We start from the raw sequence: 17,782 nt of genomic DNA on the forward strand, positions 1-17,782 counted from the left end.
GATTTGTGGGCTCCTATAGAGCAGCTCCACACAATAACCTTCACAGAAAACTTTTTAGACCTTCCAGATTCTGCACCTCTTTCTCCAGTATTTTTACAGACATCCTGCTTCTGACCTAAACAATATGTTTAATTTACTACGCCAAAACCGATATGATTGGTCTCACTCCCAAGGACTTCCGGATGTGTAGACCAGCAATTACTGAAAAGCATAAATAAATAAAAAACACTTTGTATTCAATATTGTTCTACAATTGCACTAAAGGAATACATAATTGGAAACAATTAGCAGTTTTACGTGGAAATTTTCTTTTAAAAGTCAGTCTTTCATTCTCGCTGTTCACTTTTCCATCTGAACTATGGAATAATTTTTTGTAGACGATAACTATAATATGTACCAAAATGTTGGTACTGCTTGCTATTGGAGTAATTTTAACATTGCTCTGTTAGTGTACGTCTATTTTTTTGTCAAACCATACTTTGTCTAAATTATAGGTAATGTGCATTTTATGTTTTGAATACATTTTCCGTCAGTATTCGCCACTCCACCGTCCTCTCTTGGGTTTAGATTTTTCTTCTTTAGTTCTTCCTCTGTAACCTTGGGCTTCTGTCAGCTGACACAAATAGTTGAGCATTGGGTATCCGTCAGTCACTCGGCATCGATATTTTTTTTTGTTTTGTTTTGTTTTTACCAGTGTATATATAAATCCACTTGTTAAAAATTATACATTATTATCAGGCCTTCGTCACATTAACTTTCCCTAAGACCTTTTTTTTCAAGGCCATGGATTCTGCAAAGTGGTCCTGACCATTGGCCGAGGTCTCAACCTGCTTCTCCTGAGGCAAGACTACTATCTCTGTATCCATATGCTGGCTTGCTAAAAGCTGGGCAGAGCCTCTAGGCTCAGTTAAGCACTCGGTCCCTGGTTTGGAGGTTCCACTCAGTGTCCAACCAGACGGTCTTGCAGAGGTTGAACTGCGCTTTTTTTAAAATTTTGACTATTATTCACAATTTTTCAGTTGCTGCCATGAATTGGACCGGTGAGCATCGAGCTTTCATCGTGGAAACGTTTATCAAAACAAACGAATCTGGAGCTGCAACAAAACGAGCGTTCCGTTTGCACTTCGATCTTGGTAGACTAGACTTCAGAGCTACTGGATCTGCATTGAAACGGAAATCCACCGACCGACGTCGCACCGGTCAAAACAGAATCAAACAGAATGGCATTATATGTACTGTTACTTTACTTTATTTGCGTTTTATTTAACCTCTAAATGTGTCAGATCATTTTGTTGAACTGTGAATTGAGCCATGTGATGTATTTTATTGTAACTTGATGCATGTTCAAATAAAATGAAACCATTACCATTATCATTACCATCCTCACACATTGCCCCGCCCATCTTATTTTTGACCCACCTTTCGTGCTCTTTCATGTTGACATACATCGGAGCTGATGTCCTACATCTGTATTTAGAAAACCATTGCAGCAATAGCCCTCCTCCATGTGACGCTCATCAGAAAAGGCCCTACAAGAGGTTTTTTGAAAGCCCAGGAAACACAACAAAAAACTGTATCCATCCTTTGGCCCCATACTACCATCTCAGACGTCACTCACTGCACTCCCTGTGCACACTCTAAAACATTCATACGGCCATGCCTGTCTGCTGATGGTTTTGCCTTTAAATTATTTAATGTGGAAATGCAGGAACAATCTAATTGAAATGAAGGGAGTTCCACTGGAGATGAAACTTTCCCCCTTTCATAAGATAAACGCTTTTCCATTGCCACGCTCGGTTTCTGTGCCTTTGTCTGCATCCATTTTTTATTCATTTCCTCTGTAGCGGCGCACAAGTACAGGAAAGATAATTAATTCTATATGGGTTACTGTAATGCATTTTGTGAAGTATGTGTCTGGTTTTGTTGCGGTTTGTATCTCCAGTGCTGTCTGAAGCAGGACCAGATTCACCAACATCAGCCCGTGGAACGCCAGTGTGCTTCAAAAGCTATTGAATAAGAAGTATTGATTTCATTGTCAACACGTCTGCAGACAAAGGCTTCATTATGCGATGGCATGGTAACTCCATTGGCGCTGTTGCTGGCTGATTTGGTGACATAATCCTCAAATTGTGACATTGTTTTTTTTTGGTCTCTGTGGACTTTTTGGCACTTTTGCATAAGGGAAAAATTTTAAATCATGGACTAAAAAAAACAAGAATTGCTTGGAGGTGTTATGGTACTAAGTTACTATAGTTCCACTCTGTAATTGTACCAGGAAATTGCTAAAGCTACTTATCGTTGAGAAAAGTCTTGAAGTAACTTCTTTACTTAAGAAAATTTGGACTGCCCAGTCTTTACGTCCGGATCAGATTCGGTATCCAACACATATGGCTGTATGTTAAATACAAAATCTACATGCTGGTTCAGACAATCACAATAAACAGTGGTTGCTGGTTGCATTGAAATGTGCTTAACACTCTGAAAAACCTGCCTGTGAGTTTTTTAGCGACGGGTGTGCACTGTGTGCCTGTCATCCAGTTTACGACTCTGCAAGGTGCGTTACATCTGCACCAAGGATAGATCAGGTCGGAGGCGGTGATCTTTCATACTAGACTTTTTTGCAGAAGGGAAAAAGTTTAAATCATGGACTGGAAAAAGCCAAAAACCAGGATGGAATTTTTTGGAGGTGCTACGGTACTAAGACACCATAGTTCCACTCTGTAATTGTGTTACAGGACTCTATTTTTGTAGACCAGGAAGATGCTAAAGCTACTTACCATTGAGAAGTTTTGAAGTAACTTCTTTACTTGAGAAACTTTGGACTGCCCAGTCTTTACATCCGGATCGGATTCGGTATCCAGCATGTGTTAAATACAAAATCTACATGCTGGTTCAAACAGTTACAATAAACAGTGGTTGCTGGTTGCATTGAAATGTGCCTAACACAGTTTTTGGCGAGGGATGTGCACTGTGTGACTTGTGCTGCATTTAGTACTTTAATATAGGATTATGTTTGCAAATAAACAGATATTCATTTACAAGCTTTTCTACCTCAAAGAAAAAGGCTAAAACAAACAAATGACCTAAACAAATAATGCGTCTTCTCAAGAATTCACCATCTGTCTGCTGAATGAAAGTTTTCGAGAGGTCTTCCCCTTTTACAAGTCTACCTGTAATATTGTTCAGAATGAAAACAAAGGGAAGTTTTTGTTACTGTGTTTAAATAATGGTGTCCCTGATTTGCATATGACAATGGCAGTGTATGATTCTTTTCATTTTAGTTTTCTTTCTTCTGTAAAAAACCTCACCTATGTTGTAGAAGATGTAGTTTCGGGGCTGTCAATTAGTTTTAGATTTACCCCCCTCTAATTATGCAAATAGACTAGACACTTTGTCTTGTGCTCTGTAATTAATCATGAAGAATTCTAAGTGGTCATTGAGGCTCACTGAAGTGTTTGTAATTTCCTATGCTCATTTTTCGACCCTTTGTATTGAGTTGTGGACTCTATAGAGCAGCTACACACAATAACCCACACAGAATTTTTTTTCGATTTTGCTGAATCCGCACTTATGTGTGGTGTACTTACTTGGATTTGCGCTTCCTGTCAAAAACAATCAGTTTTAATTTATTCCACCCACAGCCCGCCTCCGGACATGCCCACACTATGAACCATATAAGGAAGTGCTCACCTCTGTGACATCACAAAGGGACAGTTTAACCACGCCTTTGGAAACCAAGTGTTTTGAATCCCGAAATTTTTTTTTAGGGCTCACTTCCAAATGCGCAACTTTCATTGTCTGAAACTCTGACATTGTTTAGCACGACAATACAAGTACAAGTACAAGTACAAGTACTGCGAAACAGGCCATTAAACTAATAAAAAAGTCTGTAAACAAAGGCACATATTCTCCGTGTCGTCACGTCACGTCCTTTATGTTCGAGCTGAAACGCTTTCTTCTGCCTCTCTGCCTTTTTCCGCTCTCCAAATGTAACACTGACTTCTTTCATTCTCGCCGATGTGCATCTGTAATATTACAGAGACTTCTGAAGTCGAGAGAAGAAAACATTCACACGCTCTCAATCGCTGGATAAACAGAGCGCGGTGCAGCATTGCAGCTCAGTGGCTTTAATGAGAAGATTTTTTGGTGGTGTGACCTACATGGAAGCTGCTTGACTGTCACTGAGCCGCAAATTGACAATAGCATTCGCCGACAACAAGTCTCGTTAATTACAGTGGTGCTATTTACTGTATGACGCTCTGAAGTCAACTCCCTGGTGTCTGCTGAGTGTGTGTGTTTTTAAAGTAGCTCTTATTTCAGGGAATTAAATACACTGTTGGGAATCGGGGGTGATGGGGGGGTGTACGTCAACAAAATATAATTCTAGTGTAAAATGAAAGGGTTAGGAGAATCGGCTTCTTCTCCCCATCATGTCCACGTTCGGAAATGCTCTCACTCCAACTTAGCATCATCCATCTTCTCATCCTCACGGGGGTGCATGCTAAAATGTTAAAGTGAATATTCATCACGGCGCCGACACCGCCCCCCCCTCGTTTTTGTTTGTCGCTATTAACTCATTGTCTTGAACAGTCGCGTGTGATTTTTGCTGCCTCAGTAAGTTGTTCAGCGAGGAGTCCCAAATGAATTTGCGTCCACACTGGAGCACGCACACCATAGATTGACGCTCTCAAAGTAGGAAGCAGGAAGTAATGACACTGGGAAGAGCCTATCAGGTTATACTATGCTTAAGTCCCGCCCTTGCAGGGGTGTTACTTTTTCCTCAGTGCATCAGCGTGTCAGACTGTGTTAATTAAGATTTAATGGGGAACTGCACTTTTGGGCGAATATTGCCCATCATTCACAATCCTTATATGAAACAGGAAAAGGTATTTTTTTCCCTTTTCTGTACATTATAAGACAAAATAATGAGTTAATTTCAGCTAGCTTACATTACTGTCATTTCTTAATAAAATCTCATAGTCTATATTTTATGTGCTTATCAACGTATGAGTGGTGAATGTAAGTATCATATACACCATGAATGCTAATAAATATATGAGTGTATTAGCATTCTGACATAAAGATAACATAAGACAACATAACATAAAGCATTATGTTGTGCGCCCTTGGTTTTCCGTAGCGCTTTTCCAGCCTCTGAGGCGTTATTTTGCATGTCTTTCAAATTGATGTTTGTATCATGCATACGTAATGCCGCTTCTTTTGCTATTTTATCAGCAAATGCATTTCCTGTCACTCAGTCATGATATCAAAGTCATTTCCAGCCTTTGTCCTTGTTCATGATGTCAACTGGTCCTTTTGTGGCAGGGCTGAAATGCAGTGGAATTTTTTTTTTGGGGCGGGGGATTAAGTGATTTTTCATTTAAATTCCCAAATTATTCATCTTATCACTCTTTGCAACATTCTGTAATATATGCAAATAGCATGATAAAAACTCCAAACCTTTGGCCATGACTGTTCAGGGAGATCTGGCAACTCAACGAGCTCCCAAGGGGCTGTGAGCCAAGCTTCACTCTGTTGAGGCTGTTCAACATACGACTGTGATAGCTTCAAGCTCATGTGAGAACCAGTGTGAGATATGTTCTTAGAAACAGAACGATGTAAGAGGCTTCTAGAAGGGACAACTGAAGAGATTGGTCCAAGATAACACCTTGATGCTGTCACTTATATTTTATTTTGTGGCTCATCTGATGTCGTATTTAAAATGTCCTCCTGTTTTCTCTGTTCGGGGTGGTCCGCTGCGCTGGAGTGTGCATATCAGGAAGTATGCGGTAGTAAAGTGACAGGTTGAGACCGCCATGTGCGAAACCCCTTGGGCCCATGCTGCTTATCAGTTCCCCACCGCAGTCACTCTTGTTCCGTCTTTCTTCCGCGTACGAGGAAGCACATACACGCTCCGTCACGCTGATCAGTTGACTTCATTTGTAACCTCCTCAGATGTGCTCGGTTCTCCCGAGTCTTACGACATAAGCTACGTTATTTTCAGGTCATCACTTCCCAGTAGCATCCACTCTCTCCTCTATTATTCCCATTGACTCTCCTCGCCATGCTCTCTTGTCTTTGAGATGTACAATCAGTCAAAAGAAGGGTTATGCTGCAATGCCTTCACATCGCAAAACCGGACGGTGCATTGAATTGTAATGAATATGAAAATGATTACGAGAAGGATGGCATAGCTGGGCTAGAGAAGCATTGGTCTTAGGAGAGAACAACGGTCTGAAGAATTAAAAAGAATGTCATTGTAAGTTGTGCCGACAGAACATCTGGATCAAATGTGGATCGTTTCAATGAATAGATGACATTTTTTTGCGCTTCGCCTGCGCTTCGCCTGCGCTTCGCCTGCGCTTCGCCTGCGCTTCGCCTGCGCTTCATTTGCGCTTCGGCCGCGCTTCGGCCGCGCTTCGCCTGCGCTTCGCCTGCGCTTCGCCTGCGCTTCGCCTGCGCTTCGCCTGCGCTTTGCCTGCGCTTTGCCTGCGCTTTGCCTGCGCTTCAGCCGTGCTTCGCCTGCGCTTCGCCTGCGCTTCGCCTGCGCTTCGCCTGCGCTTCGCCTGCGCTTCGCCTGCGCTTCGCCTGCGCTTCGCCTGCGCTTCACCTGCGCTTCGCCCGCGCTTCGCCCGCGCTTCGCCCGCGCTTCGCCTGCGCCCCGAATAGACCAGGTGGGAGTTGACGCGCTTTCTCCCCACCCTTGGCGGGCTGTTTTGTCACAAAATTGTCACTGTGTCAAGCTGAAAATGTGGACTCCTCCTCTGGTGCGCCGCCGCGCCCATCTCGGCGCAGTCCAGTCTACCAAATGACCAAATTGTCTGATCACAGTTGTGCACTGGACCAAATTACCACCGCCACCCTGCACCACTTTGCGCTGCGCTACAAAATTAGAGTCCTTAGCGTTAACAAAACCAAAAACTATACATGGACAAATGTTTTTTCGGAAACCCAATTTTTTTTATTGGCTAGGATTCCATGGGAAGTTTGTTGAATTTTATTGGAATGAACCGTGAGTCATTTTCAGAGATATTCTATTCCCTTTTTAACGGCTTTATTCATTTCATATAATACTGACACAGCGGTTAACAGGTTTAAAAACACAGATATTAAAACCATTTGAGCATCAATTTCTTTGAAGCCCCATTAATTCCATGGACCATTTTTACATGAATACCATAACATCTACTTCATACTAGATACTTGAAACCGTACCTGAACAGATTTATTCCTCGGTCCAAAACCAAAATATGAAGAAGATCCCAATTTAAAAGAAAAACACTAATTCTAGGTATGTGACCTGCAAAATGTTACAGGTTTTATTATTAGGAAACATTTTGACAGATTTATGTTTTGCAGTTTTTAATGTTATAGTGTCAAAAGGAGTATGATAATTTTTTAAAATATTTTCTTTCCAAAATCCCGAGCCAAATAATTCCCTGTATGCATATGGACGCTACTAGGTCATAGAAGAGATTTAATAATACAGTTTGCTGAAGGAAAAAAAAAAAGTATTTTGCCCCGTCGTTTTAGTTCTACTTCACTTGTGGGAGTTTTATCATCTCAGAGAAGGCAGAGAAGGATGTTGTCAAGTGCAGGCCTTTGCAGCGACACAGTTTGGGTCAGTTGTGTTTCAGGTGATGGGGGACATAAGGCTCGTCTTTCCAGTCAACTCTACTTGATGTCCTCAGAGAAATGAAACCACTGAATCGTCACTGAAGTCCATTTGGATAACAATGTTCTTGCAAGTCCATAGTCCTGGATCACCACGAGAGTCGTCCTTTTTCGAGGCAGACAAAACTATCGGGTTACCTGAAAAAAACCAAAAAGACAAAATAAGTCGGTCAAAAGATAGTCGCAAATATTCGGAATAATCTTAGCAAGTTGCATGAAACACGAAAAAAGGTTAGACTAGCGAGAGAAGAATTAGTGCTGGTCCATATCGCTTCAAGGTCATTAATAATTCAGAGCTTTGCAGGAGTCATCTGTTTGAAAATAATGGAAAGTGATTCTTGTTGTGGAAGCAACAAGCGTACTCTCATCTGGCACAAGACTAAACAAGACGCAGCTGGCGTAATGGCGGTCGGCTTCGCTCGCCTTCTCAGCACCTGGCACGCCGCCACGCCATTTAGAGTGTCTGCGGATGCCACCACTCTAATCACACTCTAATCACAAGGTTTCTTTACCACTTTTGCCTTTTACCTACACTTTTAAGCCATTTCAACCCATTAGGAAACATTTCCTGTGTCCCAAATTGGCGTAAGGGGTGGGTGTAATAGACCAGGTTTTCATGATGATGGCTAAGATTCCCAATGGTTTCCTCTTCTTAACTCAAACACATGGTGGTCCTCCTGTTCTTCCTCTGGTGGGAATCACTCTTTGGTCCAGGAGAACAGAATAAAGTGTTTCCCCCCAGCTGATATGTTATAGTATATCTGGACCGGCTCCATTGCCCCAGGCCTCCCTTGCTGCTGGGGCCCCGTCCCCATTAACTTTGTTGCAACGCCAGTTCAGTGCCACTTATTCCCTTAAGGCAGTAATTTATCTAATGTACAGTATAAATATGCCTTTAGGTTACACTTTCTGGGCCCGATTACATGAAACAATCAACTGTTCAAGGTGCACGAGTAGGGTCGGGCATCGTTTGAATATGAACGATTCCGATTCTGATTCCTGGTTTCGATTGATTCTCAATTCCAATGCTTTTAAAATGCGGGGTCATAAAAGTTAGCGTGGTTGAAATGAGGGTGCTAACCAAGGACACGGGCATTACAGTTTGTTGAAGATCTAGTAGCAATGTGTGCAGAGGCTGACATCCCATTAGATAAGTTAGCCAGATTGTTACCAATAAATATATGCGCTTTACAATTTGACAGTGTATTTCATTAAATGAATTAAGGTTTGTAAATGTAATATCGTTTTATATCGTCATATCGTGATACATCCCAAAAATATTGTACTATATTCTAAGGTCCATATCGCCCAACGCTGTTTTGAATAATTAATTCTTTGAATTTTTTTTTTTAATGATATAAACTTTTTTATCAACTTTATTATGATTTTCTCTCAGGGCTATTTTCAACCAGTATAGAAATAGCAAAGCATTCAGCTTGAATATAAATGTTAAGTTTCTTTCATAAAATACATTGTGAGCACGATCGTGCATCAGTCACGGACTGTTTTTTTTTTTGGTCTGCTTGTTTCAGGTTGTGGCTGGTGATATAAAATCTTACTTTTGAGGAAAAATAGAATCAAATGAGAAGGACTAAACTCAATCAGGGAAAGTTTTGCTTACACTTAGCTTAGACTCCCTGACAGAGAAAATCTGTTTGGCATGTAAGAGCATTTAGATCAATAATACTATATGCTCTAATGGATGGATGGATAGGACAAGCTATTTATGTTAGCATCTGCTTTAGACTGCAATGAAGGGTGCCCATTTTGAATATGATTTAGTGATGCATTCCGGACACTATTCCATCCAACACGTATAAATACAGTAAGCGTATGCTTTCCAATTGCCCTTAAACACATCCATACACGATGCTGTCTCGTGCCTTAGCAAGTTGACAGCCGAGCAATGTCTGCCCGCTCATCCATATGATATTATTTGGCATTGATCAAGCTGTCTTGTGTCTCTTCTCTCTCGTCTCATTTTGCCCTCCTCCTTTCTGCTCCCAGCCAGAAATGGAGAGAAGGTCCACGAGTGCCAAAACCACATTTCTATTCTTATCTGCTCCGAGTTGCAAAACGTAATCTCCCAGTCAGTTCACCAGGTGCGATGTTGCTGTTTTCAAGTGTTTTCTTTAATCCTTTATCTTCCTCTCACGTCTACCTTCGGTGTTCCTCTCTAGTAGCAGAGTTTAGTTCAGAGTCTAATATGTTCTCATCCTCCGTTTCGCTCTCCGTCTCTGCTCATCGTCAATTTCAATTTATGTGCAGGTCTTAATGGGACTATAAGAGAACCTTCAGTGTTATTGATCTGGATAGCCGTGCATTTTGACCTCAACCTTCCACACCAGAAGGGGGGGGGGGGGGACTCCATCAGGCAAACAAATCATTTAACACACAAAGTACGGACACACAACACACAACACACACTAATCATTGATCAAATACCTGAACACCAGCAAATATCTACGCTCTTTCAAACGACAGTCATCCCTTGTTTATCGCAGTTCATTGCTTCCACGATAAGTGAATTTCCACAAAGTAGGATTCAATATTAAAAAATGGCATACAAAAACCCAACACCGATGCAATTTTTAAGTTTTTTTAAAGTTTATTTTTAGGTTAGGGTTAGGGTTAGGGTTACCCAAAACAAAAAATCGATTCGATTCCAGACACCGCTACCGGAATTCAAAGAAATCAAGCTGGAATAGGTGCAGATTCTGGAAGGTCGAGAAAGCTTTCTGTGCTTGTTATCACAAATCACTAAAATGGGATGAAAAATGAGTATAATAAGTCAAGTACAGATCAATGAATTGATTGATTAGTTTGCCACAAGTATTTCAAATCGACATCCCGCATGACAGAAAATGATTCCGAACCAATGAACTATGCTAACTCGTTGCCGCTATCAGCCAATAATAGCAGTAAATCAACCACATTCTATACTACATGGGGAAAAGTATTACAACCTTGACTATACTACAAAAGGCACCAAAAGAAAACATTGGAGCTCGGGTCTGGGCAAGACTGGACCGCATCAGGTTTTCCCAAAAAAAAAAAAAAAAATGCATTTATTAAAAACAGAAAAATTAATAAGCTTTTGTTCCGATTTTCTACAAGAAAAGCTCTGATAAAACATTCCACTGTTCTCAAATATCTTAATTTTTATTTTTCTGCTCAAAATAAGATGAAAAATAAATAAACAAATCAAGAATAAAGAAAATCAACCGATCAGTAATAAATAAATAAATATAATAATAATAATAAAACGGCAAATAATAAAAACATAAGATTTTTTTCAGATTAAAATGAACAAAGCATTATTAGAGCCCTGTAGACATGACAAAACACGACTATAGTCACATTTATACTCTTTTTATTTACAACATATTGCGCAACTGCAGGGTCTTGAGACACATGCTAACTCGCAAACTAGAGAGCTAGCGACCTAAACGGTAGCCTTCAAGTTATTTCCTTTACACTTAAATAGCCAAAAACTTACCACTTCCACACGGATAGGGAGGATAACTATTAACAGTTATTTAACCTTTAACATGAACATGAATCAAACGTAATAATTTTTTCTGGGTACATGATACCATACAGCATCCATATCAAACTTGCGCGGGCCGCACTAAACATTAAACTTTCATTAAACCGTGTGTTTGAGACCCCTGATTTATACATGAATAGCAACAATTCAACACAAGGTATGCTGGGAGTCTGATGTGCAAAATTCCCCAATGCAGCAAACCTAACATGAAGCTTCATAAGGTCATACCTTGATTTGAAATTGCGATGGTACTTAAAGATTTTATTTTGGGCGTGAAAGAAATGAATTCACTTTGCATAAGATATGAAATTAGAACAACTTATAAGTCAACAGCTTGTGTTTGATGCCGGAGGTTCCACTGTGCCGCCATTACTTGGCCTTGAATGCATACGGTATTGTTTTCAATGAAGAGGAAACGTGGTTGTTTTTTCGAAAAGTTGAATATAAAGAGCAGTGGTTGAAGATAGAGGTGGTGGCAACTCGCTTTACTAGGTGAGAGGTGAGTGGAGACCAAAACATAGGGAAAGAATTCCTAATGAGCCTGGTGTACTGGAGACTGCCTCGGAATGTTTTCAAAAGCGTGCGATACCTGAATGCAACGGTTCGTGCATTGACTTGTTTTCATCCGTCCTTTTTTTTTTTTTTTTTTGGTCCAAAAACCAGCACTTGTCCTCCCCTCCTTCCACGCCTTTCAATCAATTATTAAGGCTGAAAACAAAGGTCTGCACCCAGCTATGAATAATGGAAGGTGAGAAGGCAAGGAGAAGGATGGAGGTTAGAAAAAAGAGGCGTGCGGTGATGAGAGGTGAGTTTCACTCAAACGCCTCTGCGTGACAGACAGCTCGGAGCTCGTTTGGGTCGAGTCGCTGAAGAGCAGCCGGTGGGCTCGATATATTATGTACATCCACAGGCGCTGTTCTCACACACGAAAAGACCACACAAGGAGGTGGAACACACGTGTGCAAGCTCACATACAGTAAAAAGGGTAGAAGGTTGCACAGGAAAGACGTGTTTTTATGCCGGGCAGATAGGGATGGCAAGGTAAGAATGAAATGTGTTGGCCTCGTGCCGGATGGCCTTTTTCTCCTCAGACAATATTTGATGTTGGAGGGCGTGACGGGAAAGAAAATAGGTGAGAAATATAAAAAAATATGGGGCAACAAAAGGTCTTGTAACGGTGGAAGTGGGCATGCTAGTGCCAATAGAGCTCGTCTGAGCAAAGTCTTAACCGGTACCCAGAGGATAATTCATATTTTTATGATTTCTCCCATCGCTCCACAGATAAGATTTCCTAAAATTCACCTACAATCTCAATGTATACTTTTGTCCCTTCAAAGTGAAGGTACATTTAGAGGCAAATATATGGTAATGGTAATAGTAATGGTTTGATTTCATTTGAACATGCATCAGATTACAATTGAGTGCATCCCATAATCAGTTCCCAGTTCCACATGTCCAAAAGGAGTAGGAAGAAGCACAGCTTATTAAATCCTACCCCTCCATCTGGTACTTTTACAATCAGTAACTGTTACATTTGTTCACTTCCTGCTTTCCTAATATAATTTATTTTTTTATAATTTAAAATTTTTATTATTATTATTATTATTTTTAATTTTGATATCGATCAGATTACAATTGAGTGCATCCCATAATCAGTTCCCAGTTCCACATGTCCGAAAGGAGTAGGAAGAAGCACAGCTTATTAAATCCTACGCCTCCATCTGGTACTTTGACAATCAGTAACTGTTACATTTGTTCACCTCCTGCTTTTCTAATATAATTCAAGTTTTTTTATTTTATTTTTTAAATTTTTATTATTTTTTTTAATTTTAATTTTTATTTTGGTATAGATCAGATTACAATTGAGTGCATCCCATAATCAGTTCCCAGTTCCACATGTCCAAAAGGAGTAGGGAGAAGCACAGCTTATTAAATCCTACCCCTCCATCTGGTACTTTTACAATCAGTAACTGTTACATTTGTTCACTTCCTGCTTTCCTAATATAATTTAATCTTTTTATAATTTAAAATTTTTATTATTATTATTATTATTTTTAATTTTGATATGGATCAGATTACAATTGAGTGCATCCCATAATCAGTTCCCAGTTCCACATGTCCGAAAGGAGTAGGAAGAAGCACAGCTTATTAAATCCTACGCCTCCATCTGGTACTTTTACAATCAGTAACTGATTTGTTCACCTCCTGCTTTCCTAATATAATTTAAGTTTTTTAAGTATTTTTTTAAATTTTTTAAATTTTTATTCTTTTTTTTATTTTGGTATAGATCAGATTCCAATTGAGTGCATCCCATAATCAGTTCCCAGTTCCACATGTCCAAAAGGAGTAGGAAGAAGCAAAGCTTATTAAATCCTACCCCTCCATCTGGTACTTTTACAGTTACTTTTTCAGTAACTGTTACATTTGTTCACTTCCTGCTTTCCATAATACACTTTAAGGTTTTTTTTGTTTTAATTTTTAATTTTTGATTTTTTAAATTTTTTGTCCCGTACCGAAGTACGAGGTGATATGACCATACAATTGCATTATGTGTACCATAGTAACTGTCCATATAGTGATATCTATAGCACATCATGACTGGTTCAAGACCATTGACCACATCTGACCATTTGTGCATTGTACATATACATAAGACATACATAAAAAACAGGACAGCAAATGGTTAAAAATGTACAAAAAAATAAACACAATAGAGTGTGTTTGTTCGTTCACCTTTGTGGTCTTGACTTTGTTGCCCGTGCTGCAGCTCCATCCTGTGAGGTCTGGAAGAACTTTACATTCCTCCCCGTCCATACAAGGCTGCATCTGACACCACCACTTCTGGCCAACGATGGAGGCTGGTGAAAGAAAATACTTACTGTAAATGCAAATATATATACAGAAAAATACTATTAATCTACTATGAAATTAACTCTAACTCGACTTAATAAACTTGTGACCTGTATGTTGGAGTTTAACCCGGTGAACACCTGAAGGTGGAGGGAACGGATCTTGACTGTTGCAGTTCAGAATCCCCACCCTTTTTGGAGTCGCTTGAGGGAATACTGGAGAGTGATCCCTCGGGGATTCCCGTGTTTCTCCTAAGGGAGGCATCTGCGTTCATACCCTCACCTACGGTGGTCTTCAGCATTGGGGTAGTGACCGAAAGGAAAGGATTGCGGGTACATTCATTTTCTACCGCTTATCCTAGCGACCAATATGAGTTTTCTTTGCACGGTGGATTGTCTTAGAGTCGAACCCCTAGTCCTCTGAATTGACTCCCGTTCAATGCCGACGATGGAAGAACAACAAGGAACAGCGATAAGTCGTCAATGAGAACTGGGGTTGTAGCAAGGTTATCCACCGTGTGACGCAGGGGCCATTTGCGGCCCATCGCACTTTTATTATCGGTCCATGGTACGTTAAACAAACATAATAAAAATAATGACATTTAATGAATTGTTTGAATCAATTTCGCTGATTCTAGCAGAAATTTTAACTGGGATTTTAATAATCATCCAGTATATTGATTTTGCTGACTCAGGAAAAGAAGGCTGATTTTTAATGCATCTTTTAGGATTACAATTATTAGTACTGCTATGAAATATAAACTAAAACCCCAACATTTAATAATAATCGGTAATACTACTAATAAAATTTGACAAATTAGACATTTGGAGGTATTACGCAGCAAAATCTGAATGAACAAGGTCAGCCCATCAACACGGACGGACTGATGGACTTGCTTCCAACGTATTGTTCCTCCAGCTCGTAAATGATGATGAACACCCTCTTGCATAATATAAATAAACTACTCAAGTACTCAAAGTACTCAAAGGGTTGGACTGCAGGCCGGCAGTGGATGGGGAAATTGGGCCCGGTATCTAAACATCTCTCTGAAGGACCCAGATTTGTATATTATGGTGAAGTCATTACTTGAGGAAAATAAACAACAGATCTCGTTGGGATTGTGGGTGTTTCAGCAGACGGACCATTTAAATCAAATTGTTCAAGTTGCCAGGTAAGCACGCTTATGCCCTGATAAGGAGCTAAAATCAATCGAAAAAAGGTTCTTCCAGGGAGAACAAGTGTGCCCCAGGTGAGTTGGAGCGAAACCGTGAAGGTCAACCAATCTTTAGGACATTCAAGCTTTTGTTGGGACACGAATGTGTTCTTTCATCAGCGTCCTTTGTTAATGGAGGGAATAGACGCTCAGTGGAACGTACCATCAACACAAGAGGGCATGGCCCGAGTGGTGCCGGCAACCTGTCCGGGGAAGCAGGAACATTTGACAGTCTGAGATCTTTCCTCGATCTTGTTCTTGTTGCAGCAGCGATGGGCGGCAATCACCTCACACGTGCCTGCCTTGACGTGCACTGTGGAACACAAACACACACACGTAATGGTGAACAGTTATATCATAAAATGAGGTGAGAAGGTGGTAAAGATGATCCATTACTTCCTTAAACAATATTACATCAAATAACCGTACTGCTATATGAATGTAGTTGGAATGACATCCACACATTAAAAATCCACAGAGGAACAATTTCACTGACCGCAATGACCTTTTTCTCTGCACACACCAGAGCCAAACATTAAATGGCACCCGTAGGACCACGTCTGTTTACTATGTGACCTTTATCAAATTAAATGACAACAAAATTAGCAATTAATTATGAATGGAATTAAATAATTTTTTTACTGTCCCCAGAACTGCCCTGTGTCTTCTAAAGTTAAAATACAAATGAGTCGTCTTCTCTGATGGGAAGGAAATATTTGGGAACGACTAAGGTTTAAAAGTTCATTGTGTATAATGGCCGACCACGGCAGTGGGTCCGACCACGCCAGAGTGTCCGACCAAGGCAGCGGATCCGACTACGTGGTCGAACCAAGGCAGTGGATCCGAACACGGCAGTGGGTCCGACCGCCGCAGTGAGTCCGACCAAGGCACCGAGTCCAACCAAGGCACCGGGTCCGACCGCGGCAGTGGGTCCGACCACGGCAGTGGGTCCAACCACGCCAGAGTGTCCGACCAAGACAGCGGATCCAACTACGTGGTCGAACCAAGGCAGTGGATCCGAACACGGCAGTGGGTCCGACCGCCGCAGTGGGTCCGACCAAGGCACTGGGTCCAACCAAGGCACCGGGTCTGACCGCGGCAGTGGGTCCGACCAAGGCACTGGGTCCGACCAAGGCAGTGGGTCCGACCAAGGCAGTGGGTCCGACCAAGGCAGCGGGTCCGACCACGGCAGCGGGTCCGACCAAGGCAGTGGGTCCGACCAAGGCAGGTCGACCACAGCAGTGGGTCCGACCAAGGAAGTGGGTCCGACCAAGGCAGTGGGTCCAACCACGGCAGTGGGTCCAACCAAGGCAGTGGGTCCAACCACGGCAGTGGGTCTGACCAAGGCAGTGGGTCCAACCACGGCAGTGGGTCTGACCAAGGCAGTGGGTCCAACCACGGCAGTGGGTCCAACCACGGCAGTGGGTCCGACCAAGGCAGTGGGTCTGACCCAAGGCAGTGTGTCCGACCACGGCAGTGGGTCCCACCCCGGCAGTGGGTTCGACCACGTCAGTGGGTTCGACCACGGCAGTGTGTCCGATCACTGCAGTTGGTCCGACCCAAAAACCTAAAAACGCTCGGTTTCAGAGGGAGTGGTTAAACTGCCCCTTTGTGATGTCACAGAGGGAACTTCCTTATATGGTTCATAGTTAGGAAGCACTTTGGGCATGTGACCAATCGCAGCGGAGTGGAATTAAAACTGCTCGTTTTAGCAGGAAGCACAAATGAAAGGAAATACAGCTGGAATAGGTGCAGATTCTGGAAAATCTAAAAAGTTTTACTTTGCGTTTGCTGCATTAAGGTTATTAAGACTTTTCCTGTACCTCTCTCTGTTCTTTTGGGGTCCAACACATACCACACCTGCGTCCAAACGTAAATTGATCATTATCAATTTCATCAAATATGAACTTCATCTCATCTCCACGTTTCATCTTGTAGTCCTATTTCATAAACGACCCGTCCTTTTCACTCCGTTTATCAGTCTCCAGCCTCATTTTGCCCCTGCTGTGTCCTGTACTTACCCAGCAGGGGGGCGGAATGTTATCCATCATCCCAGACCATCAATTCGATATCTTTTACACGTTTGATAATGTGTTTTCATTCAGTTCTTGTTGATGTTTCTCCCTCTCTTTCAGAGGAAGGCAAGCTGTTATCCATTAAGTTTTCACAACATTTCCAGTATGTTTCACATTTACCATTCACATGCTACTGACTGACGGATTGGTTTGCGTGGGCGCTTTAGAATAAGAAGCACACTCAGAAAGAGCTGTCCTGGTCTCAGTAGGAAACCACTTTTGAAAATCATTCCCACCATCGGGAGCCTCTCACATTCTGGATAGTACACAGGAACAAAAATATGTTTATAGAAATGGATAACATTTTGAGATGCTACATGCAAATAAAGTATATGCAAATTATGCATTATGCAAATTTGTGATTTTTCGTTTTGTCGTCGTGGTGGTGAATGGCAAACAATAGTGGTTCTAGTAAAGAGC

At 41.4% G+C, this 17,782-nt stretch overlaps 1 protein-coding gene across 1 annotated transcript in view; it reads right to left on the bottom strand.

Moving 5' to 3' along the window:
• Positions 1–6,956: 6,956 nt before the first annotated feature.
• Positions 6,957–17,782, bottom strand: part of LOC131137266 (chemokine-like protein TAFA-2) — a 62,364-nt gene continuing 51,538 nt past the window's right edge. The window contains exons 3-5 of the mRNA XM_058084988.2: positions 15,451–15,600; positions 13,958–14,082; positions 6,957–7,812 (exon numbers count right to left, since the gene is read on the bottom strand). Coding sequence (XP_057940971.1) covers positions 7,801–7,812; positions 13,958–14,082; positions 15,451–15,600 — 287 coding nt within the window. The 3' untranslated portion in view covers positions 6,957–7,800. The remainder of the gene's footprint in view (positions 7,813–13,957; positions 14,083–15,450; positions 15,601–17,782) is intronic.

The sequence above is a fragment of the Doryrhamphus excisus genome, linkage group LG17 (genome assembly GCF_037039965.1).
Source record: "Doryrhamphus excisus strain RoL-2023G ecotype Guam linkage group LG17, RoL_Dexc_Guam_v1.1, whole genome shotgun sequence".
NCBI classification, from domain to species: Eukaryota; Metazoa; Chordata; class Actinopteri; order Syngnathiformes; family Syngnathidae; genus Doryrhamphus; species Doryrhamphus excisus.